This window comes from Pelobates fuscus, chromosome 2 (assembly GCF_036172605.1).
Source record: "Pelobates fuscus isolate aPelFus1 chromosome 2, aPelFus1.pri, whole genome shotgun sequence".
In the NCBI taxonomy this organism is placed as follows: Eukaryota; Metazoa; Chordata; class Amphibia; order Anura; family Pelobatidae; genus Pelobates; species Pelobates fuscus.
In genome coordinates, this window is record NC_086318.1 from 143,144,213 (window position 1) to 143,171,020 (window position 26,808).

General features: G+C 38.9%; 1 protein-coding gene across 1 annotated transcript in view; it reads right to left on the reverse strand.

Moving 5' to 3' along the window:
* CCDC50 (coiled-coil domain containing 50) overlaps positions 1-25,974 on the reverse strand; it is a 79,491-nt gene extending 53,517 nt beyond the window's left edge. Inside the window, exon 1 of the mRNA XM_063441076.1 lies at positions 25,733-25,974. Within this exon, the coding sequence (XP_063297146.1) occupies positions 25,733-25,784 (52 nt within the window). The 5' untranslated portion in view covers positions 25,785-25,974. The remainder of the gene's footprint in view (positions 1-25,732) is intronic.
* Between the last annotated feature and the right edge of the window lie 834 nt (positions 25,975-26,808).

Below are 26,808 nucleotides of genomic sequence, written 5' to 3' on the forward strand. Positions count from 1 at the left end.
TGAAATAGCGCTTCACCTACCCAAGGTTTCAGTTTCTATTTCAAAAGATAAGACTTAAGTGTCATAGCAGCTTCATATACATACATACATATACATATATATATATAAATAATTGTTCGGACTATATTGTCACGGTCTAGAATATTAGCGCTGGTACACCCCCTTTCTCTTTTTGATACGAAGATATGTAACAGGGTTGATGTTCCAGGAAGGATAAGCCAAATGGCAAATGATTTAAGTAAACTAGAAAAATGGTCAGAGTTGTGGCAACTGATATTTAATGTGGATAAGTGCAAAATAATGCATCTTGGATGTAAAAACCCAAGGGCAGAGTACAGAATATTTGATAGAGTCCTAACCCCAACATCTGAGGAAAGGGATTAAGGGGTGATTATTTCTGATAAAAGGTAGGCAGACAATGTAATAGAGCAGAAGGAAATGCTAGCAGAATGCTTGGTTGTATAGGGAGAGTTATTAGCAGTAGAAAGAGGGAAGTGCTCATGCCATTGTACAGAACACTGGTGAGACCTCACTTGGAGTATTGTACGCAGTACTGGAGACCGTATCTCCAGAAAGATATTAGATATTAGATATTAGAGAGAGTTCAGAGAAGGGCTACTAAACTGGTTCATGGATTGCAGGATAAAACTTACCAGGAAAGGTTAAAGGATCTTAACATGTATAGCTTGAAAGAAAGACGAGACGGGGGGATATGATAGAAACATTTAAATACATAAAGGGAAATCAACACAGTAAAGGAGGAGACCATATTTAAAAGAAGAAAATCTACCACTTCAAGAGGACATAGTCTTAAATTAGAGGGGCAAAGGTTTAAAAATAATATCTGGAAGTATTACTTTACTGAGAGGGTAATGGATGCATGGAATAGCCTTCCAGCTGAAGTGGTAGAGGTCAACACAGTAAAGGAGTTTATGCATGCGTGGGATAGGCATAAGGCTACCCTAACTATAAGATAAGGCCAGAGACTAATGAAAGTATTTAGAAAATTGGGCAGACTAGATGGGCCGAATGGTTCTTATCTGCCGTCGCATTCTATGCTTCCATGTTTCTATCCTGACACAGGTTCTCCAGTTGTCATTCCTTGCACCATTTTTTATACGTACTAACCCCTGAATAACAGGGACATCCCACAAAACTTGCCATTTTGGAGATGCTCTGACCCAGTCATCTACCCATCACTATTTGACCATTGCCAAAGTCACTCAGATCTTTTAACTTCCCCATTTTTCCTGCTTCCAACACATGAAATTCAAGAATTGACTGTTCACTTGCGGCCTAATGTATCCCACCCCTTGATATTGATATTACCAATGTTATTCACTTCACCTGTGAGTGGTTTTAATGTTTTAGCCGATCAGATGAGTAAATGCCTATTTCTAGAATGTTTTGTGAGCAGAATTTAATCCATGCTCACACCAGGGAGACCCAGATTTCAGTCCACACTTGGGTCTCCCCTCTTTCAGCTGTAGCCCCAGACTGATCAATGGTCTGTATGCAGCACTCAAACCAAGTGCTGAATACAGCCCTTCAAATTAAATTTAGAATACCGTGGCTGAGCAATCGTGCATATAGGATTTTATAACAAGACACAGAGGCTCATATTGCATACCCCTTTCTTTACTGTCCACCAACAGCAACAAAGAATACAAAACACTAAGAAAAAAATGGCATACATAGTGATAAGCCACTCCCATATCAAGCCCCAGTATAATAGTATGTAGCTCCCTACACACAGTGGCGTACATACCAGGGTCGCAGGGGTCGCGGCTGCGACTGGGCCCGGCCCACCAGGGGGCCCGGCCGCCCCTGCGACCCGGTATGTACCCACAGGGCCAGCCTCTTCTGCTGGGGGGCCCAGGAGCCGGCCACCTCCGGGCCCCCCGAGGCTGGCCCTGCTGTCACCCGGCTGGCGGGCGCGCGAGGGAGCACTGTCCCCTGGGTGCTCCCTCTTCAGCTCCCTCGCGCACCGCACTGAAACCGGAGCCGGAAGATGACGTCATCTTCCGGCTCCGGTATCAGTACGCGGCGCGCGAGGGAGCTGAAGAGGGAGCACCCAGAGGACAGTGCTCCCTCGCGCGCCCGCCAGCCGGGTGACCAGCAACACCACTGGACCCCAGGGAATCCCCCCAGCTCTCACACAGGTAAGGAGGCTGGGGGGATTAAATTTAAAAAAAAACTGAAAAAACGTGTGTGTGTTTAGTGAGTGTGTTAGTGAGTGTGTGTTAGTGAGTGTGTGTTAGTGAGTGTGTGTTAGTGAGTGTGTGTTAGTGAGTGTGTGTTAGTGAGTGTGTGTTAGTGAGTGTGCTAGTGAGTGTGTTAGTGAGTGTGCTAGTGAGTGTGTTAGTGAGAGTGTTAGTGAGAGTGTTAGTAAGTGTGTTAATGTGAGTGTGTTAGTGAGTGTGAGTGTGTTAGTGTGTGTGTGTTAGTGTGTGTGTGTTAGTGTGAGTGTGTTAGTGTGAGTGTGTTAGTGAGTGTGTTAGTGAGTGTGTTAGTGAGTGTGTTAGTGAGTGTGTTAGTGAGTGTGTTAGTGAGTGTGTTAGTGAGTGTGTTAGTGTTAGTGAGTGTGTTAGTGTGTGTTAGTGAGTGTGTTAGTGAGTGTGTTAGTGAGTGTGTTAGTGAGTGTGTGAGTGTGTTAGTGTTAGTGAGTGTGTTAGTGTTAGTGAGTGTGTTAGTGTTAGTGAGTGTGTTAGTGTTAGTGAGTGTGTTAGTGTTAGTGAGTGTGTTAGTGTTAGTGAGTGTGTTAGTGTTAGTGAGTGTGTTAGTGTTAGTGAGTGTGTTAGTGTTAGTGAGTGTGTTAGTGTGTGTTAGTGTTAGAGTGTGTTAGTTTGTGTGTGTGTTAGTGAGTGAGTGTGTTAGTGAGTGTGTGTTAGTGTGAGTGTGTTAGTGTGAGTGATTGTGTTAGTGAGTGTGTTAGTTTTAGAGTGTGTTAGTGTTAGTGTGTGTGTCTGTTACTGAGTATGTTTGTGTGCGTCTGTCACTGAGTGTGTGTCTGTCAGTAAATGTGTGCGTCTGTTCATGAGAGTGTGTGTGTGTGTGTGTCTAAAGCACTTACCTTTCTCCAGCGCCGGGCTCCCTTGGCGCTGGGGATCTCTCCGTCCCGATCCGCCTCTCAGCTCCGAATGCACATGCGTGGCAAGAGCCACGCGCGCATTCAAACCGCCCATATAGGAAAGCATTACTCAATGCTTTCCTATGGACGTTCAGCGTCTTCTCACTGTGATTTTCACAGTGAGAATCGCAGAAAATCCTCTAGCGGCTGTCAATGAGACAGCCACTAGAGGCTATATTAACCCTCAGTGAAACATAGCAGTTTCTCTGAAACTGCTGTTTTCAGCTGCAGGGTTAAAACTAGAGAGACCTGGCACCCAGACCACTTCATTGAGCTGATTTGATCTGGGTGTCTGTAGTGGTCCTTTAAGTGTATGTGTTTATGCATGCACTGGCGTACATACCTGCGACCAGGTGCCCGCCCGCCATGTGTTGCGGCCCCAGCCCGCGCAGAGTAAGCGGGGGGTGGGGGGGGCCCACAGATCAGTTTTCGCACCGGGGCCCGAAGGTTGTGTGTACGCCACTGCCTACACATTTCCTTTTTTTTTTCTGCTCCACAGTCAGTTAAGTACCATTTATTTTGGTCTCTTGAGACTTTGGTTGTACTGTTTTTTTTTGTACTTGTGATTATATGTCTGGGGAATTTAGTTTATTTTAGCCCTTGGGTTTACTTTGTGTACTTTGTGGACTGTTTGTGTACCTGTTTTATTTACTTGGTTCTGTGCTCAGGGTCCCAAACCAGCTGGGGGTTTTGTTCCTCTTCTCACTTGGGGGAACCTTTTTATTCATTTCTGCTTCCTGTTCTACGTCTTTCTCTGACTTTACTTGCAGGGGGGCTTGGGTCTAGCCCACTTTACCTGGTCCTGGGGCTGTTTCGGTATCCTTTTTGTAGTGTAGTGCCCCTGTTCGGCACTCTTTGTGCCATTGTGTTATCAGACGTTCAGAAGTTTGCACACGAACACCCGTTTGCCTGCTTTACCTCAGGCCACGAATGTTGTTCATTTGCAGGTTCTTTCATATCTGACCATTCATTCGCCAACGCTTTCACGTGTTGTCTCAGACACATTCAGCTTGCAAACGCGCCTTGGTCGCGATACAAATTTTCCCCTTGCGAAATCGTGGGTTTTTCACCGCAATCTTGTGATTTTCACAGCTTTTTCCTTCCGGTTTCTGCTTGTATCCTCCTCCTTCTGCCTGGTGTCTCTTGCCGCTGGTCTGGGCCCTGGTGAGTTCCCTTCTGGTGTGCTAGTTTGGGTGACTAACCCTCATGGTTTCCTTCATTTTCCCCTGACAGCATTCCTATTGAATTAACTTTTCTGTGTCAGTATATTTTGTGGGTCTTAGATCAGTTTAGACATGTCGGAGGTCCCTGTATGCCCATCTACCCCTGGAGATTTGGATACCCCTCTACTGTTGTGTGAGGCCCCATCTATGGCTGACTTCCCCCCCCCCCCCCCCCCCTCGGCAGGGGACCCGATCCCTGCGGGGAGGACGAGCAGTCATTGGCGCTCCAGGAGGTCTGTGACAACTCCCAAAAGACCTTACATAAAGTAAAACCAAAAAAAGTGCTATTATTTGTCTTTAAAAGCCCAGCATAGCCCCATGCCGATTGTGAATGGGGCTGGGCTATGCCAGTTGCCCAATACCTATCAGAGTGTAATCAGCAAGCCTGAGTTTCAATGCTTCAGGGATCTCATTGTAATACTGAAAACAGTCTGTAGATGGCCGTCGTAGACCTCTCTACAGTTTTAGCGAAGAAACCCATCTGCTGATATCAGAAACCACTGGCCACCAGGGAGAGGATCCACTCCAGCGCTCCAAGAGCAAAGTAGGGAGACTGGGTGGACCTCTTAATTACTAAATGTCTGTTTATGAATGTGATATTTGTGTGTGTATTCCAATAATTATGTGATTATCACATAGCGGATCATCAACAGGATTAAGGACTTATTCTGCATTATTGTTTCTATGTAGATATTTTACTTTTATGAGTGTTTATTTTTTCAATAAATTTTATTTTCATTTAACTCCTTCCTGCTGACGACAGCATCCTGTGTTCCTGACATTCACTTACAGGGTTTTGTGTCCCCTTATTGACACATATACTACTATACTCCGAGCTAGGTTCTAGGCTCTGAATCAGGTGAGCGGTTCTTTGTATTTTATCACCTTTATTGGGATATATCTATATACTGCACCAAATTTGGTCTCTTATCGTTTAAAGGAACAACGTGACCCTCTTCCATTGAAAGGTTTCGTGTTATCCTAAACACGCCTGCCAAAGTGATCTGAGCCTATCCTGCCAAGGCTCAGAACCATGTGAGTGGGTTTATATCTTTTACTACCACTCCATTATCATCCAAACGTATTATACGATATTGCTGCTCTTTATCTCATCCCCACCTCTAGGTTATTCTAACAGTCCAAGAGGGGGGTGAGTTACCTCACTTTGAGCGCTCCACCTATTGACTGGCGTTGGTTTTTTAACCACTCAGTCTACCACTATTATTATTATTATTGCCATTTATATAGCGCCAACAGATTCCGTAGCGCTTAACTACAAATCATGTGATTATGTATGTGTTTGTGTGTTTTCGATTGTGTTTGTGTATCTCTGCGATTATGTATATGTATGTGATGTTTTCAAAAGTCTGATTGTATGTGGGTCTATGATTGTGTGTATGCATAGGTCTGTAATTATATATGTGTATATCTGTGGTTATGTGTATACATATGTATGTGTTTAGTAGATTGCCATATTTAAGAATACAACATTAGTGAGCTATCCCATGTAAGGATAACAAATAAGGGAGCTACCTACTAAACAAATGAAATATCAAAATTAAGAAAAGGGCTTTTGAAGTTTTATTAAATTATATTATTTATGTGCAGCCCAAGTCAATTCCTCTTCACTTAATGTGGCCCGGGGAAGCCAAAAGGGTGAACAGTCATGTATTAGACAGACATTCTCAGGGAGACAGATGGCGCTGTGCAGCATTTTGTTTTGCATGCACACTAGCCTCACAAGGCTTTCCTGTGGGATCTTTATGATCTCAGCTAAGGTGGTGGAGCTTCCCCACGGAGACCAGCTGTGCGATGGAGAAACAGTAAGTTACACATTTGTATTCCTAACGCTATAGTCTTCTATTAAGATGTATTCACCATATTTATGTGTCTACTGCAGGAGATGTAATTTGATCATATGGCGATTTGGAGTTTAGGACAAAATTTGTAAGAATTGAAATTTAAAACAAATCAAATCTCCAAGTCTAGCAAAGAAAAATTGACTTTCTCAATCTTGTGTTTTTGAGCCAAAATTCTGCTTTATGTGGAATCATATATTTGATGTCCAATATATTTATAAAATAATAATAATAATTTAAAAATGTTTAGTCATGTAATAGAGTCTTTAAATGAAAACTAAAGTGTTAGGAATACATGTCCTGACTCCTGACCCCTCAAAGGAGGGTTTGAAATGGGAGTTTTACTTACTATCTCCACGATAGCACTCTGCCTCTTTCAGTGTAGATTATCTTAACCAATCCACCGTTTCCTCATAGGGAAACATTGCCTGGCCAGTGCACATGATAAAGTGCTGCACTGCTCCAATCCAAAGGCTACAGGGATGGAAGACAGGCACATTACTACAAAATGTCAATGTTTTACATGGCAAGGTTAAACAGACAGGGACATGACACCCAAACCCAGTGGTCTGGGTGCCTATAGTGTCCCTTTTAAATTGTGCTAGCTAAAGGGCTGGTAAATGTATACAAGATAACACCAGACCAGCATGCTTTGCAATCAGTCTCAGACCACTCAGCAGGACTACAGAATGTCTTTGTGTAGCTACTCTGTTTATTAAGAAACAAAAGGGGACGGGATTATATATACTTGAATAAAATGACAGAAAATATTGAAGAAAAACTACTTTAAAAGGTGCATGTACGTCATGTAAAAGCATGTTGCAGAATTAAACTAACGTGGCTCATTTCTCTGTTTGATGTGCATCTGTAGTTTATTTTTAATGGATGACTGGATCTCAATCAACACTTTATGTTTCCTATTTAGAATATGGCAAACACATTCTTTGCTGCTCTACAGAGCTGCACAAATGCCATTTTGTAAATGAAAAATTTAACTGTATTTCCCTGATATGCTTGTTTCAGAGAGCAAGTGAAACCAAAAACAGAAAAAAAAGTTAAATAAACATGCTTCTCCTTCTCTTAAAATACATTGTTTCTATTACTGTAGTCGATTTTTGTATGTTAGTAGGTTTAGATACATCAGTACACAGATCATTAAGTAGATTAAATGCATGATGAAATGGAGGTATAATAATAATAATAATATTAAGGGTGTGGAACAAAATTCCAGTAAATATATATATTTGTATGCTTGCCATCACTATACATTGTTCTTAAAGGAAAACTATATAGTGTTAGGAATACAAGACTGCATTTCTAACAATATAGTGCCCTCTGGGACCGTCATCTCCCTCACAGCCCCCTTCCACCCATAGGCATATTAAAAGGTTAAAACAAAAACAAAACACATTTTTACACTTACCCAATTCCAGCGGCGAGGTCACGCTTCTCCTCTGCCATGAGCCGATAGAGGGGGGGGGGGGGGGGGGGGCAGGCAAATGTACATGCACGGCGAGTGCTGCACACCCACATTAGGGCTACCTTACAGGAAAGAATTGCTTGAATACTTTCCTACAGGGATTTTCAACACAAAGCGTGAGGACATCCAGCGTTAGTCAAACTCTGAATTTCCAGGTAGTGCCTCAAGTCACTGTCTGGTAGACGGCCACTAGAGGCAGTGTTAACCCTTTTATGTAAACATTGCAGTTTCTTGAAAACTGCAATGTTTTACATTAAAAGATTAAAAGAACAGGGACACTGCACCCAGACTACTTTATGTCAACAGAGGGAGAAAATTCAAACATTACTTACTGAAAATGTATTTTTCCTAAGGATTAAGGGCAGTGCACTACACATGGGATATACTCTAGTCTGGACAGAAAAGGCAGGCAAACACCTAAAATTTGAATGGTTATCCTCCCCCCCCCCCCTTAGGTATAACTCCGAGAACTCCAAGCCACAACCCAAGAAAATACACAAACCAAGTAACTGCCAAATATATTTAATAACTAGGGTTGGAAATACGTGCACTGCCTCCAATCCTTAGGAAAAAAGAAATTTACGGTAAGTAAAATTAGAATTCTTCCCTCTAGAGGTAGTGCACTACACATAGGATAAACAAGCAATATCTTAAGGGTGGAAAGGCATAACACCACAGCCTATAATACTTTACGCCCAAAAACAGAATTCACAGATGTCTAAGTCCAACCGAAAACAGTTTAGAGAAAGCATGAATATACCACCAGGTAGCAGCTTTGCAAATCCTTGAACGAGTAGTGGAAGCCCGAAAGCTCCCAACACAGCAACAGCCGTTGCAGAATGCACCTGTAAATGCAGAGGAGGAGGAACATTAGAAGAAGACCTGCACAACAGTTAAATTGCTTCCTTAAACCATCTCGTTAAGACAGTTTGGATGCCAGAATATCTTTCTTCATTCCTTAAAGAAGGACAAACAATCAGAATAACGAAAAAAGGCTGGTCTTGTACAGGTAATACTGCAGAGTGTTACACGTGCAGGCCTTGAAACTTTCTTTCTGTAGTGATCCAAGGAAATAGGCAAAATGGTGGAAGTCCAATTCCCTGAATTATATAAGATGTAGAAGAAACTTTTGGATGAAAGGGAAGGATGAAGAAAAATGACCACTTTATCCAAATTAAACATTAAATGAGGGGGAGACAAAGCCAAGACCTTAAGTTCCCTCAGATGTTTAGCTACCACAGGACTGTCTTCAATGGAATATCTTAAGACAGCAGGAATCCAAGGGCTCCCATGGGGCATTACAGAAGGCTGAAATGACACAAATTCAAATCCCAAGGAGGAACCAATTTCCTGATGGTGATGGACACCGCTCTGGATATAAGAAGAAATCCTTCTGTACATGAAAATAATTCTACTCTTGGTTTTCAGGAAGACCCGATCATGGCTTACCTTAGTTGGGAGTCCGGTAGGCAGGGATTTATGCTCACCCTTGCAATTAAACACAGGCCAAAGTGGTCAGGTAAGAATTCACCAAGTATTCTTGGTCTGTCCAATAAGTAAGGTTCATGGAATTAGAACAACTGGGGGAAAATGAATGCCAGATGAAAATCCCATCGCAAAGCCAGTGCCTTGGGGAAAGAAAAAATATATGGGTTTACTGCTAAATGGAGAGAAGAAATTCTGTGAATCTTTTAGTTTACTTTTTGAAGCCAACAGAACTATCTCCGGTCTACAAAATCTCTCTGCTATATTTGAAAAAGCTGGTGAGAAAGAGACCAGTCTTCTTGTTAAAGAAGAGAGCGTTGGCTTAGCGTATTTGTTTTTCCTCTTATGTGGACCTTAGAATTTGATAGCAGATGAAGGTCTGACCAGATAATGATCCTGGGCAAAAATGTTCCAGGAGCAGATAATGAGTCCCTCTCTGTTGATACACATCCACAACTGCTGTTGAATTGTCCATTCTAAACTGCAAGTGTTGTCCCTGGAGACATGGCCTCAAGTACAAAACGACTAACCATAAATCTTCAGCTCCCTTAGGTGGATTTCTTTGAATCGTTATGCCTCCACAGCCAAATATGAACGTGTCCGTGTGATTATCACAAAACTGTACAATTGAAAAGACAGATACTTTGTAAGGAACTGAGATGTTGTACACCAAAGGAAACTCAGTAAAGTCAAAGACTCTAGTCTCATCAAGTGGTTTAGAAAGATGTATCCATTACATATCCATTTTTTTTATGAAATGGGCTCATTTTTGCCTTGGCCCATCTAACTGAAGGATTTGCTGCTGTAAAGAGACCTATGGAACAGATGAGTGCCCACAAAAGTTGCCAATGGAATATTTCCTTCTTTTCTATGGGCAGAAAAAACATCCATCTGAATAAATAATGGTATATATATATATATATATATATATATATATATATACACACACATACATATACATATATATATATATATATATATATATATATATATATATATATATATATATATATATACACACATACATATACACACACACAGAAAAGCATCCGTCAGATCGCGTGAGTTCAGCCAGAACCTGTTTGAAAAAAAGTGAGTGTCAGAAAGTAAGATTTCCCTGCAACACCTCTTTACGACTATAAATCTGTTCTTAGATGCAGGATAAGCCAATAAGTTCTCTGTACTATTTTTCAGTTTCACCCTCACTTCTCTCATTACTATCACTATACCCATCTACCCTTTCTCCTCCAACTCCTTCTGAAACCTCAAAATACAAGCATTCAAATTTTACTACCACCTTCTCTTAATTTTTATGCTTCTGCTCCTGGCAGCTGGCGATGTCTCCAAACCCTAATCTCGCCTCTACTGTAACAGATGACCTGTTCCTAGAGATTATGGTTTGCTTTGCCTAGATTGGTATACGAACCCAACTGAACAGATTTGCCCCAGCTGGTTCATTTACCAAATAATATACAGAACATTAGGACCACCCAGAGCAGTCGTGTGTCGCCAATTGACCTTACGAACACTTGCTCTAACCACTGAACGTTCTAAGTGGTTCAATGGGTGGCCGCCGTTCATATGCACAAACATGTGGCGGCGGCCTCTTGGTTTGTCGATCACATCCAGCGGTGTTTGGAACTATTTTCGGACACTCAGCTGCCTTTACACCGCTGAGACTTCCAAGATCACCTATGTTCATTCAAAATCATCCAGAAGAGGCAACGTTCGGTGAAAACCAACCCCCGAACGACGGGCACACAACTAGCTTTCCCAGGAACAGTTATTTGTGACATTTCGTGTAATTGAAGCTCCCGAAAGAATGGCTGCACAACCTGAAATCTATGGAACTATTCTGGGCTGGAGCCTCGTGTGCGGTCGGTCAGAAAGAAGACTTCCATGGAACTCCCGAAACCCTGAACCGATCTGGGTGATTTTTAGATATGTTGCTCACCCAGATCGGGGTAAACAGGGGATATACTTTTTGTGGGGTTTATATGAGTTTTTTGGGTACTTTCATTTTGTCTGTAAATTATGTTCCTTTTCGCCTGGAGACAAGGATGCTGACGTCGGCGGGGGAGGAGAGGTAAGGGAGCCTGGCGGGGGGAAAGGGTGAGTAGCTTAAGCAGTTTTCCTGACACTATAGTGTCCCTTTAATAGCTCCCAACTGATTCCTCTCTTGCAACTGTCATTAGTCTAATACTATCTGTAAAGGATCCTTCCCGTACTCCGACCAAGTACCCTCCGTTGATGGACGCTTCCTAGCTTGTGCCGAACACCACAACCACCGCAGACTACACAACCGCCGTAGCTTAACTGGAGTCTCACCGTCTTCTGTCCACCCTGGATCGGCTTCTGTCCTCCAGGAAGGTGTGGGGAAGACCTCTCCTCCAGGAGAGAGCGTATCAGGAACAAGCTCTTAAAAGAGCTAAGTTATTAAAGCTCAAGGGAGTATGCAGAGCATAGCAATCCCCAGTGTGATTATAGCGGTTCCCTCCAATAACGAGACGAGGCTACATTTTAAAGAGTAAAGAAGAACTGTCTTAAACTTTATGACAAACAGTCAAATCATAGCAGGCAACATACAGTGACTTATTATAACACAATGGCATATTTTTAAAGGGGTGGGAGAGACAATAATTAACAGAAAATATCTCACATGACTGCAGAATTAGCAATATGCTAATCTACCCGAATATGCAAATGAACCAGTCTTGCTATTCTGGTAGTGCATATTGCTGTTGCTACCAAGAGAGGGCACTAGACAAGCTGCATAGCCAAATCCACCTAGTTGGTAGCAAACCTCAGCAGTACAGGAGAGCAGGCAATACATTTCACAGTACACACTATAAACAATTACATTACACACACCCTGCACCTATAATGGAATAGTCTGTCTGAAGGTAGAATAGGGGCTTTAAAACCAAATACATCAAAGAGTCATAGCCACATGGTAGGAGACTGGCCAACAGGCTTCTCCATAACCCAGGGAAGCAGGGCAATTTGTCACACGAAAAAACAGTTACAAAAGGCAGTTTGTAACACTATCCTTACCTTTAGTGTCATTTTACCCCACTCCCTCTATCATGCAAGCTCATTGAACAGGGCCCTCAACCCCTCTGTTCCTGTGTGTCCAACTTGTCTGGTTACAACTACATGTTTTTCCGTCCACCCACTGTAAAGCACTGCGGAATTTGTTGGCGCTATATAAATAATAACAATAATACTCATTCTGCATCCTCTGAATCAGCCCAGACAGAGCCCTCCTCAGCCGCAGCCGACTCATCTTATCCTGGAGACACAAAAAGGGAGTGCCTGCTAACCTTCCGAAGGCAGGCAGAGAACTGTGGTTGTGGCTTGGAGCTCTCTGAGTTATACCTAAGGGGGGGAGGAGCCTAACGATAAAAATTGTAGGTGTCTGCCTGCCTTTCCTATCCAGACTAGAGGTTTTTTTGCCTCTAATCTGAAGGGAAAAAGATAAGTTACCCATTCCTAACACTATAGTGTTCCTTTAAGATGTATACACCATATTTTATATCTGAATAGGGTTTTCAGCAATTCAGTGTGGGATCATAAGTACTACACAACATCAAATGTAAATTAGCATAATTTGTAGTAGAATTATTTTGGCCTGACAGGCAGCTTCCATTGTTCATCTTTCTTTAATTTATTTGTGACAGGCTACAAACACAAGAGAAAAAAAAAATAAAAAGCAGAGTAAGACATTGTATCAAACTACACTATAGGAACAGCTCAGCTATTTCTTATGTTAATAAAGGTTTTGTCTGGCACTTTAGTATTATTTAAATCTTCATATTTGTAGTTAATTGGTTACCCAATACATGCAACACATGACAGATATTCCAGGCTCTAAGTAGTGACAAATTAAACAAGTTTCATTTTTATCTCATCGCAGTGGAATGTTGTGTTGGGGGAAGAACCTACCCCCCCAAAAAAAAAAGAAAAAGAAAAGAAGAAAGTGTGTGTACATGCGAGCATGTCACTTTAATTATAATTTTCATTTGATATAGAGCAGATGAAGGATATGCATCATGAATATATATATATGCTCTTGCACTCCAGCCAAAAACAATAATGGTACCTGGTGCTCTGGTAGCTTAACAATATAAACGGAGGGAATACCGGCACTCCAAGGATTTTCAAGTAATTCTTCTTTATTCAAATAACATCAACGTTTCAGCTCTTCTGTGGAGCTGAAACGTTGATGTCATTTGAATAAAGAAGAATTACTTGAAAATCCTTGGAGTGCCGGTATTCCCTCCGTGTATATATATTTGTGTTAGATGCTTATGATAGTACAGTGTGAAATACCATAATTAAATGTAGGATAGTAAAAAGGGCAAGTCGGTTGTGGTGTGCCGGATGAGGTAGGCCTGAGAAAGAAGAGGGCCTACCCAGGAAAAAGAAATAGAAAGGAAATAAATGTGGTGTGGTGGGGGGGGGGGGGGGGGGTCATTCACACATATACATACATACATATACACACACATATATATATAAGCTTATTTAGCCAAATTAAAATGTATCTGCACGTTGGAATTCGTGTAGGACCCACCGATAACAGACTATGGCCATATGGTGGAACTGAATCCCCATATTTGTTCATTGAGATAGACAATTTTAAGTAGCCTTATAACATTTCAAACTGTATTTCTATGTGTGTGTTGTTCCTTAATCTGTATATTGTTAAGCTACCAGAGCACCACTCCTCACTTACCGACCGGGTTCCGTTCCTACGACCCGGTCATAGAATGAATTGGTCGGTAAGTGAGGAGTTATGGGATTCCCTGCTCTGGTGCATTCGTCTATGTTTGGGGAAATGTCCCCGAACATAGATGTACGCAGCAGAACAGGGAATCCATCTAAATCCCACAATGTAAGTGCAAGCAGTCGTAAAACGAGGACCACCTGTGTGTGCACGTAAATACCCAAGGGCAGAGTACAGAATATTTGATAGAGTCCTAATCTCAACATCTGGGGAAAGGGATTTAGGGGTGAATTTTTCTGATAAAGGTAGCCAGACAATGTAGTAGAGCAGCAGGAAATGCTAGCAGAATACTTGGTTGTATAGGGAGAGGTATTAGCAGTAGAAAGAGAGAGGTGCTCATGCCATTGTACAGAACACTGGTGAGACCTCACTTGGAGTATTGTACGCAGTACTGGTAACCATATCTCCAGAAGGATATATTGATACTTCCATCTGAAGTGGTAGAGGTTAACATAGTAAAGGAGTTTAAGCATGTGTGGGATAGGCATAAGGCTATCCTAACTATAAGATAAGGCCAGGGACTCAAAAGTATTTTAAAATATTGGGCAGACTAGATGGGTCGAATGGTTCTTATCTGCCGTCACATTCTATGTTTCTATATACACACACACGACAGATTCAGTTTTATCAAATGTATGTTTATAAAAGCACGCTGTCATTACCGGTTTGTAAAACATGTTAAGCCCATTTTATGACGTTATCAACTTGCGCTTAACTTTCAGCAAATGTTAAATAAAATGTGATTATGCATTGAAATTATATTTAGCATTAATATTAACAGTGTTGTCATTAATTAGTGGAGATGATGGAAATATACTAGCAGCAAACTAGACAAACTATTACATATGCTAACAGGAACAAGTGGTTAAAGGCTTTTTGAACAAGCTTACAATCTAGAGGAGTTGAGGTACAAAGACAACATTATGTGGTTCAATACAATAAATGGTTCAGGTCACAAACAGATAGTTGGTGTTTTAAACACAGTATTAAGACAAGACAACATTTCTCCTTTATTGTTAAAGAGAAAGCAGAACAATAGAAATGATTTTTCGTTTCCTGGAATATGAAAGTAATGTTTTTAGAGAGGGTATTGCTAAAATTATATGTAATGCATTAGCAATTTATGTATTTTTATTACAACTCTATAATCCTTTGATGGCAACAAACATGCCAAGTGACTCCAGGGTTGAAGCCATCATAAGGAAAGGTAAGTGAGGTATTTACGGGATGTCTACTCCAAATGGGCATTCTAAAGCTGGAGGCAATCTCCTGGATTGGCCAACTTCCCTTTATTGTTTTCAATAGTATATAACACATGGCTGCAGAACAACATGTGGTCTACCCAGAGCTCGGATTCGCATATGATTACCAAATCTGGAGAAACCATGGAAGTGATGTGCACTCACTGAATGTGTTGTCTAAACTCTCCCTCCCTGCCCTCAGGTAGGCAGCAAGGAACAGGAATTGTTTTAAGTAAAGACGAACCCTAAACTCAAAGCCAAACCAGCCATCATATCAAAGCAACCCATGCACATTCCCAGTCCCCAACACACATGTAATCCACTGCACAAGTCCAATCACACAAAGGAGAATTTGCAGAATGTAAAAATTATGGAGAAGGATGTGGTGGGGGGAGAGATGCAGAATAGTAAGTAGAGTAAAAAGATTGATGCAGATGGAAAAAAAAAACAATGGTAGAACAAAAAAACAAAAACGAAGGAAGGAAGGAAGGAAAAAAAGGATTTATTATTGTTATTACCATCCCCATAACATATGCCACAGCACTATACAATTATACATTGGGGACATACAAAATAATGTTGACAGAGACAAGAGTCTTTCTTAGACTGCACACTCAAAAGTTCTCACAGTCTAAGAATGGAAGAAAAGAGGAAAACGGGAAAATGAAAAACTTGCCAGGGGGGCAATGTAGAGTGGTGGTAGATAGAAATCTGTGGAGCAACAAAGTTTAAAATAAAAATAAATAAAATGCATAATCTGTGCCTCTTTCTAATTAGTCTGCTTACTCATGATATGGTCTTGTCATATGTCAAATTGTGGTAAATCTACACAGGATGCTGCTTATCATGAGAGGGATCAGATAAATTAGAAGACTCAATTTAGATAAAAATAAAAGTTATATAATATAAACACAAAAACAATTATGTAGACTATAGCCGAATAAATAAAATAATACTTAAAAAAAAAAAAAAATCAATATGTGCAGCCTCTCTGTACTTGGATACCAAATAGATCTAAAACTATATTTATTTAATTTAAAAAAAATTCTAACAAGAAGAAGAAAAAAAAAAAAAACACAAACCACAAATAAGACATAAAATGATATTAATTGGAAGCATAACATGAAAAGGAAAACTCATGAAATGAATAATAAAGCCTCAATCAGAAAGCATCTGTTCATATCAACATTAGAGTAACAATTAATATAAAACTAAAGTGCAAATACACAAAGATAGACTAAGGATCCTGTAGCTGCAATTCAAATATTGTATGTATACATCAAATGTATATATTTTGTGATAAAGTGGCTTTACCAAACAGCTCGAATCATGCCATTTGGAATACTTCTACTACTTTCATAAATATTCATAAATCATTGGGGTATTTTTTTTTCCTGGGCTGCCATACTGCCTCAAAAGGTGACATAGGCCCAGAAAGTCACTTTGTTAAATTTCCAAGTTTAAATAGGCTTCCAATATATTCGGCCCAGTGTCTTAAATGTTGTGTAGAACATAATAATATAAAAATAACAAAATGTCTTAATTTCTCACACCAGACATCCTAAGTCTCCCAGTAGTTCCGGAAGACTCCCGCATTTCGCATGCAGGTCCCTGACACCTGCAGAACATGTATAATATACCGGAAATCGTAGATGGTGAAGCCACCACCCTGAAATGCATTTTCTAAGTTGGGATGTCAGTCACACTATTTTGGGACTTTATTCATATTAAATTAGATCTCATAAATGAATATTTAATGTGACATGAAAGCCCTGTTTCTCCTGAACAAAATGATATATAATAAGTGTGGGTGCACTTAATATGAAAGATGTGAATTACAGTTGAACAGACAAAAAGCTCAAATGCAAGGATTTGTTTTGGTTCAGAACTTGTACAATTGCTTCCATCATTATGGAGTTAATCATTGAAAGAAAAAGCCAGGAAAAGATTTTGCAACAATGTGCAAACAGTGGTTGCAAATACCAGCAACATATTGACACATATGAAGAAGTATTGATTTGATTCTTTATAAATCAGTGGCAAGAACACACCTTATATATATATGCAGTACAATTTTGGTGGCATTTTTGTTTTGTGTTTAAGAGTACATTATATTGCTGTAAAGGGGCAGCTGATTTTAGCGAAGAACAAATGTGATTTTGAATTCACACATATCCACATGAAGGGGGTTAATAATATAGGCTTATTTTTGTAGAGATAGATGGATATGGAGATATATATATATATTTTACAAACAGACCACTACTTTATGTACAGAAGAACATTTCTATATGTTGTACAGAGGAAGTACAAAGTTATTTTTGCACCTGGAATCCGATTGTTATTTGCATAGTCAACTGCAGAAACAAAAAAAAAAAAAATATATATATATATATATAAATAATAATATATACATGCATACATACAAACCACACACTATATATAGTTACACACACGTAGATGCCTTGGTGTGTGTGTGTGTGTGTGTATATATATATATATATATATATATATATATATATATATATATATATATATATATATATATATATTTTACACACACACACACACACACACACATACATATATACACACACACACACAAAGAATCTAGAATAAAATTAAACACGTTTTCCATCTCTAGGAAAACGATAAGTTAAATACACAAAACTGTGGAGAAATTCTAACACCAAAATAAACAGTCCTTTTTCTGATGGGTGAGGTCAGAAACTAATTTGGTTTCTACATACAGGGTGCAATGTACATTAACATGATCTATGAATCTTTGAAACCCTTGCAAGAGAATTGATGAACACACAATGTATGCTCGTTAAGTCATAGAGTGATAACTGTAAAATATGGAGAATAAAAATAAAAAATCCATTAAGAGCTTCAATTGCCTATGTGGGTTCCAGAAGAAGGAACAGTGTTTTCCTTGTAGAGTGTCTACTGGGCCAGCTTATGCTCTCCACCCATACACTGTTAGTTAAAAGTGAACTTTCACTTCTCAGTATTTTGTTTCCTGTTTTATTGATAGAATAATACATAGTACACAGGAAACACAGGCAGTATTATTAAAATAATATACTCAGATGAAGCCATGTGAAGCCAATACAAGGTATGCAGGTGAAAGATTTTAAGCTTGCTTACACTTCAACTACTATTGCCATATTTCAAACGATTTGTTAAAGTTAATTGCCATTATTTTTCGTATATTAAAAAGACATCTCAATTTCCACAAAAATGACAGTTCCCCTTTAGTGTGACAATACCACTCATCAAAACAACTAGGGGACTGGATACAGGTAGTCTGTCTCTCATTGGGGATACAGTAAATCATTTAAGACATGTCACTAGCACTATGAAGAAATAAAATTATTCTAACAGGAGATGCAAGGTCAAAGACTTGTGATGTCGGTAGGTTTTCAGGTTTTCTCCCTTGGCACTGGATAAAGGTAAGTGGCTGAAGGGGTTTTAACCCCTTAGGCCCTGAGGGTGGTGGGACCCTAAGGATTATATAGTGTCAGGAAAACAGGTTTGTTTTCCTGACACTATAGTGGTCCTTTAAAAAAAAAAAAAAAAAAAAAAAATTATATTTAAACCCATTTTGCACAATTGATAGGCAGCATTATGGTTATTCTAACAACCCAAATTGGTTATGTGTTCTGGAAAGGTGTACTTTAAAAACCAAAAGAATCATGAATGCACATTCAATAAAACTATGCCAAATTGATGTTGTACATGGAGTGATAATACCAGGTTGATAGAATATACATAAAATGAGAAACAGTTACACCTTAGCTTGATACTCTTAGTCAGCAAGAGCGAAACAAAGACTCCAAAAAAAAACAAAAAAACAGGCTTTTCATTAAAATAAAAAACGCAAGGAGTACCATATTGACCAAATAAAGACATATGAAAAACAATTAAATAGAAGTGGAAACTTATATGGCATGTACTGTGTACAAGCATATGGCATACATACAAGTACATGAACATTCAATGTGACATCAATGGAGGAGGATTTAGAGCTGCAGCATATGTTGCTCATCAGTCAAACTACAAACAACAGAGACAAAGCTGCTCTACATACCTAAGATATGCAAGAAGTATAGGAGTCCATCAACCTCATATTGGGGGACAGAAATAAAAAAAATAAAAAAACATATATGGCCACACTAACCTAAGGAATAAGTTAGCCTGAGACAGTTAAAACTATTAATTACGACAGCACACTGATTTAATTAGACTGGTGAGAAGAGGACACAAGAAAATGAAAAATACAATGCCATGTCAGCACCCTTCTGCTCTGTGTCCAACAGAGAATAAACCAACCAGGAGAATTACACCAAGGTAGGCCGCACTGTACATATACAAATAAAGTTGTTTCACTGTAGAATGTCAAGAAGTGACAAAGGAATATTTACATTTTAAACATGCTGCTACTGAGCCACAGGACTATTTTTTGTAAAGTGAAAGATATCAACCTGCTATCCATTCTGTCATATTAAAATGATAACACAAAAGATGTATTGTTGAGATAAAAAAGAAAAAAAAAATGGAGCCATGTATTCTGTATTAAATTACCCCAACAGTCATAAAATATATACGTGGTATATGCATAGTAGTATGCAAAAATTAAACCAGTTTCCTGTGAATTTGTATATATATATATATATATATATATATGTTAGAAGGCAACCATTTTTTTTAAACCTCACATGATATGTTAACCCAACTCAAATACAAAAGGGAACAATGGATGCCACACTCCTTAAATGCCCCTCAACACCTTCAAAGGGACACTATAGTTACCAGAACCACTAGAGCGTAATGTAGTGGTTATGGTGTTTATAGCATGTCCCTATTATCCTTTTAATGTAACCGATGCCTTTTTAGCACTGGCATTCAGCATCTCCATGCTCTGCATTGAGACACTGAATGTTTCCTATAGAGATGGACTGATTTATTGCATCTCTATGATCAGATGCTGATTGGCGCAGTGTAGCATTTTTCCACGCATGCACAATACCCTCCCAATGCTTTCCTGTGGGATATCAACATCATGTTTGACCGGTGCGGCATGGGAGAAAGAGGTGAGTAAAAACACCTTTCCCATCCGATGCAAGGGAGGGCTGGGAGCTAAATTAAATAATTTAACACTATAGTGTCAATAGAGGTTTCTGTTCACCACACTATAGTAGTGTTCCTTTAAGGTTACAATAAAAGTATCAGAACAGTATCCTCCATACTCATATTAAAATAAAGATTTATATGAGAAGGTAATTTCTGCCAACCAATAACATGGAACATCTGGCTTTCCCCAGCTGGGTTAGGGTGCTTAAAATCCTTCAAAAAAAAAAAAGAAGAAAAAAAGAAGAAAAGTTGATTGAGGTGGAAAAGGGAGAGATAACTTAAACCATATGTAGTTTTACATTTTAGGAGTGTGTTACAAATAAAATATTTTCCAATTAATACATGAAATACAAAAATAGATTACATGATAAACAATTGCAGCTGTCCCACATGCCTACAATGTTCCCAAACTATGATTTTCAAGAGTGAATGTTTTTCTAGCATACTCAATAGGCGAATGTAAAAAAAAATGTAAAAAGTGATTATATGCTAAACTTAATTATTTGCAGACCACTCTGAAAATTTTTAATATGGAAATAATGGAAAATGAAGTAAAAACCACAAATACATCTGTGATGTTTAAAAGTGATTTGTTAATGGCATAAGCCATACACTATTCAGGTTATTAGATTCTACAGCGCTACGGAATTTGCTGGCGCTATATAAATAATAAAAAAATAATAATAATATATAAAACGTGTAGTCTAAACTGTAAGCCAGGAAGATCTACAAGCAAAATGGTTAAATGAAAATTTGATACCACTTAAAAGCGGCCATCACAACTTTGGGATCCCTAACAAAATCACTGGTTGGGTCCCTGAAAGATGCACACTAATATATGCATCCCTAGGTGCACAAAAAAAAAATACACACAGATTCAAACTCGCATACATACACACCAACAATCTGCCAGACACCCACTATTATTGAAATACATGTTTCTAGCCACCCTCCCGTTGGCCAATGTTTGTGTCTGCATGGTGCAGTTGATTGCATGGTGTCTAGTGCAGCAGACAAGCAGTGTGAGGGCTCCCTTCACTCTTATGTAACTTCTTTCAAACTTTGTCAGAATTTGATGTGTCACTTCTTCCAGTGTGGAACACCAGGATGAAAAAGGAGTCTAGGGTCTGGTAATGTGCCCATTCTGTTGGAGAAATGCCAGGCACTCTGCACAGAGGGTTAAGTTATATCTCGTCAACCAGATCACATAGCCCATGTGGGGTCCCCGTGCTTTGTCGGATCCCTACTCAAGCACTAGCTGTACTGCATGATCATATTAAAATATAAATATAAATTTTGCACACAAGGTAAAGGGAATCTATAGTAATAGGAATACAAAGTTGTATTTCTAACACTACAGTGTCCTCTGGTCTCCCCTCCCTTAAACAACTCCTTCCCCCAGATTACGGGTAAAAAAAAAAAAAACAAACAAAAAAAAAAAACCTTTATTTACTCACCCGATTCCAGCGCCAATGTCAAATCCCTCCCAAGAGCACATTAGGGTTTTCCCAATAGGAAAGCATTGAATAAATGTTTTTCTACGGGGATCCACGTGATGCTGGATGCCCTCACGCAGAGCTTAATTTAGTTGCAATCAGGCACCACAGGCTGTCTTAATATTGCAGTTTCTCAAAAACTGCAATGTTTTACTTTTCAGGACTAAGGGGGATAGGGGCACTGCACCCAGACCACTTCAATTAGTTAAAGTGGTCTTGGTGCATATAGTGTCCATTTGAATGGACAGGTACTAACACAACATTTGTACATTTTATATATTTTGACATAAATAATTAGCTGTTTTTCTTCCACCACATACAATTCTATTAAAAAACAAAATGCAACACTTTTTTTTTTTTGCCCTGCCTTTCCTATTAAAACACTTCCTTACTGCTTATAACGTAATTACAGGTCCTATGAAAAACTGCTCCAGCAGAACGGAGGCTTTGCACAGAGAACTTTAAAGGACCACTATAGGCACCCAGACCACTTCAGCTTAATGAAGTGGTCTGGGTGCCAAGTCCATCTAGGTTTAACCCTTTAGGTGTAAACATAGCAGTTTCAGAGAAACTGCTATGTTTACCTATGGGTTAATCCAGCCTCTAGTGGCTGTCTCATTGACAACCGCTAGAGGCGCTTCTCACTGTGATTTTCACAGTGAGAAGACGCCAGCGTCCATAGGAAAGCATTGAGAATGCTTTCCTATGGACTAGCTGAATGCGCGCGCGGCTCTTGCCGCGCATGCAGCCTACGACGGCGAAAAGGAGAAGGAGAATTCCCCACGGCGAGGGAGCCCGGCAGGGGAAAAGGTAAGGAATTAACCCCTTCCACCCCCAGAGCCCGGCAGGAGGGGGGGGACCTAGAGACCCTATAGTGCCAGGAAAACGAGTATGTTTTCCTGGCACTATAGTGGTCCTTTAAGCATGTTTACACACGGTGTTGGAAGAAACAGTTTAATATTGACGGATGTATAATTGAGAGTTGTCTACATAACAACCATGTATCCATTAAAAGTTGGACCAGAGAGTTGCTGCCAGAGTAATGCCCAGAATCCAGAATAGGACACTTAAGGTTTGGCTGGTAGCACAATGGATGCTAATTGTTTTCCATAGAGAAAAAAAAAAATACCTAAAAAATATATATATTTCTTTGCATTTTCACATGTGAAAGAGCGAGGTTATTTACAATTCAATATTCAACCCATGACACAGTTCTCCAAGGCCAACATGTGCAGATTGACTAAACAATGACAGATCTATAACATATGCTTTACAGTTACATCACATCAGGTAGGGAATGTGGCAGGAACAAGTAAGCAATATTATGGTTGATTACATTTATATAGCTATACTTAGCATTTTTTATAGACAAGGGGGCAGCAAAACCCAAAAATGCCAGTTAAAAACCTAGCACTGCTAGTTATTCTGGTGAAGGTATATTAGCCTAGGTGAACCCATCATTGTGACGTGAAGGAAAACAGTCAAATTTGTATCAGATCCATATACATTTTTATAGAAACAAAAAATAAACAATGAAAAAAATGTATAAAATATGATGCAGTACATTCATTATGGTTTATCACTTAAACTGGTAAAATAAAATACCGTTTTTAAAAAGCAGCAAGAACCAGAGGATATGGTAACAAGGAAGAGAAAAGCAAAACATGATTATTTAAAGGGTTACTCCAAGCACTATGATCACTTCAGTGATTTGAAGTGATCATTGTACCTGGAATGTTAATGTGTACCATTATCATTTGAAGCAATGCACATATAGTTTATCCCATATGCTTCCATGCGTATAAATCCACCTCCAGCAACATCATTGGATGTTATCAGCTAGCCTGGCTAATATCAATTCTGTGCATATTTCTAGTAACAGAATTACATTAAGGGTGCTGAGAGCTGTCAGCTGACATGCTCAGCCAATGAATGGGAAGAAAAAGGAATTGGGAGATTCAGCACAACTACTAAGGATATGCATAGATCTTATAGTTGTGCTGAACCTCCTTATTAGTTTGTTAAGATATGTGATTTTAAGTAGACTTGTAAAATAAAAAAAATAAAAGTTTTTTTGTTTTTTTTAATTCCATGTTAGCTGTTCCTTATTTTGTATTATGAATGCAGACGGCCATGGCCTCCTGCTTCTGCAGCTCTGCAATAGCATGATGTTCAGAGGAGTAAGGACCCACAGTACCTGCCTGGGACTAGATAAGAGGGAAAACCACTGCAAATTGGTTTCCCCCATTACCAGGGATCCAGGCCACAATACTCCTCCCATCATAAAAACTACAATGGGATATAGTGGTAGTTATGATGTTCTTTAAGCTTTGGCTTTATCCAGATTCTAATTGTCATTCAGTAAAGTATATGCCTAGATCTGAAGTAGAAGCACATCCCTGTAATAAATCCTACAAAATTAGCAATGTTTACAATATTAATATATTTACTAGAAGCAACACATATGTTAAAACTAGTAAGTCTAGAAAAACTGTGCCCCCTGTCAATTTTATTTTACTGTACCTCCCAATTGAATGTAAAAGTGTTCTGCCTAAAAAATAAATAAAAGAAAAATAGATCTGCTATCACAACCCCCAGTATCATAACAGAATATATCAATTTTGTGTTGTAGTTTTTAAAGCCAAGATATGAAAATTGTAAATTACTAGTAACTAAACCTCGATGAAAAAAAATACTAAATCACACTATTTTGGCAGCATAATTCTGATTAAAACTGATAAATTCCTCCTCAAGCACAAGAAAAACACCTCATACCAGAAAAAATAAAGAAAATAAGGAGTTTTATTAAAGTAACATCAGGACTGAATTAATCTGACACATGTTGTGCCTACTATGGGCCTTCTTCAGAAACTCTGAACAAGTCTTCCAAGCCTTCAAGCAGTCACAGAGCCAGCATAGCTTCTCCATGGACATTTAAAATGTGTCCCTAGTTTATCGTGTTTATTTTTTCTTGCCTCCAAAGATGAAAAACTAAAATATAGACAGACATATAAACTTCCTGTCAATCGTCTACACTTGTCAAATGTATTCACTAAATAATTAACTGAATTGTTGTGAAATATAAACTGAATTACAAAATTATAGGTGAAATAGCCAAACTGTGAGTTAGATGATTTTTAAGCTCCTTCAGACTAAATTGTGCAGTGATCAGTGTTATTGACTATAATATAAGTTTCCAGGAAATCAATACGAGTCTCAGATTTTAGGCAAAAATAGCAGCCTTGGAGAATTTCAACTATGTTTTTAGTTTGGCTATTCCAGTAAAAAAAAAAAAAAAAATTGTATTTTTTTAAAACTGCTTTAAGTATTTAACAAGAATGTAACAAATAAAGGCCCATGGATTGTTGTTTAACATTGAAAAGCATTGATAACAGTAAATCATATAAACCTTGACACATATTCAAAACTAACATGGGGTCATATCCTCAGCCATTTAAAAAAAAATAAAAAATAAAATACTTTGTTATTAATTTACTGTTCTGGACACAATAATATTATAACGATGTATCCACAGCTCCCAGATACCAAGATATATACATAGTAGGTGTGTTTACTACTAGAGTCAGTATTGATCTGAATAATGCCATGGAACATGAATAGTTTGATATAGCTCACACTGAAAGAACACCTATCTAGACTTTAGATTACAAATAACAAGGATGTGCAAATATCGAGTCATAGAGCTGGGTGGGGGTGGGGGTGGGCTCCTGGAGATGAAAAGGTTAAATGTCCAATGTAAACAGGTAGATACATGGCATGGACTTTCACCATGTAAATATTAACCTGATGTTTGCTGGGAGGTAAATGCTCACTGAGAATACAGCTTAACCATTCACAAATACCCTGGGAAGTAACATATGTGCAGTATTTACCTTCTCTGACTCCCGGGAGCTTGGAGTTATCGATACTGATTTCAGTAGTCATGTTTGCAATGTGTCTGTGTTCAATCCTTCTGTGATAATTATGTGAAACACTTTAATCGGCCCCTGTGTGTCTGGCGTGGCTGCATGCAGAGGAGGCTGTCATTAGAATGAGAAACCTTGAGTCCGGATAGAACGCTTTGCTTGATCAACAAGAAGTCTTAAGAAGAGATACAACGTATCCAGGAGTCAGGAAAGCCTTTTTTTTTTTTTTTTTTTTTTTTTTTTTTTTAACTAGGGGTGTATGGCGAGAGAGAAAGGACAAAATTCATTGAGGGTTGGGCTTGTCAAACAATTGTGTGAGATCATTGTATAGCTATTCACACTGCAAACACTAGGGGCACAAGGAGTAGAATTTAACCCCTTCACTGACAGAGTTAGATGCATCCAAATTCTTTGCACATACTGTAAACACGAAATAGAGGTGGGATGTTCAGCACCCTTTAATCTGTATTTAATTTTAATATTCTGTGCTGTTGGACTCTGTGATTCAAATCACCCTATCGAATGAGATTACTGTATCTTTTTTTTTTGTTAATTTCTTATCACTCTAATACTGCAATAGGCTACACATGACAGTATATTCTATGTAATAATTTCTATTCCATGTTAGATAAGTTTGGAGTTGTAACCCAGAGCAAATAGGGTTGTAAAATATTGTTTTCTAAGAAATGTTATTTATTTGTTACTTTGATTGCTATTTCCTGTCCTATTGTGTTTTATACCCCACCTCCTCTAGACTGTAAGTTTGTTTGAGCAGGGTGTCTTCAACCTATCGTTCCTGTAAGTTTTTGTAATTGTCTTATTTATTGTTACATCTCCCCCTCCTATAATATTGTAAAGCGCTACGGATTTTGTTGGTGCTATATAAATGCCAATAATAATGATAATAATAGTAATTTGTTAGCTAGTACAACTGTAATGCATTTGCTTATTCCTTAGCAAACAAATTAGACATTTTATTAATGGACATCACTTCAGCCTCTGATGTTCATTAAACTGGAGGGACATATATCACTCACTACAGT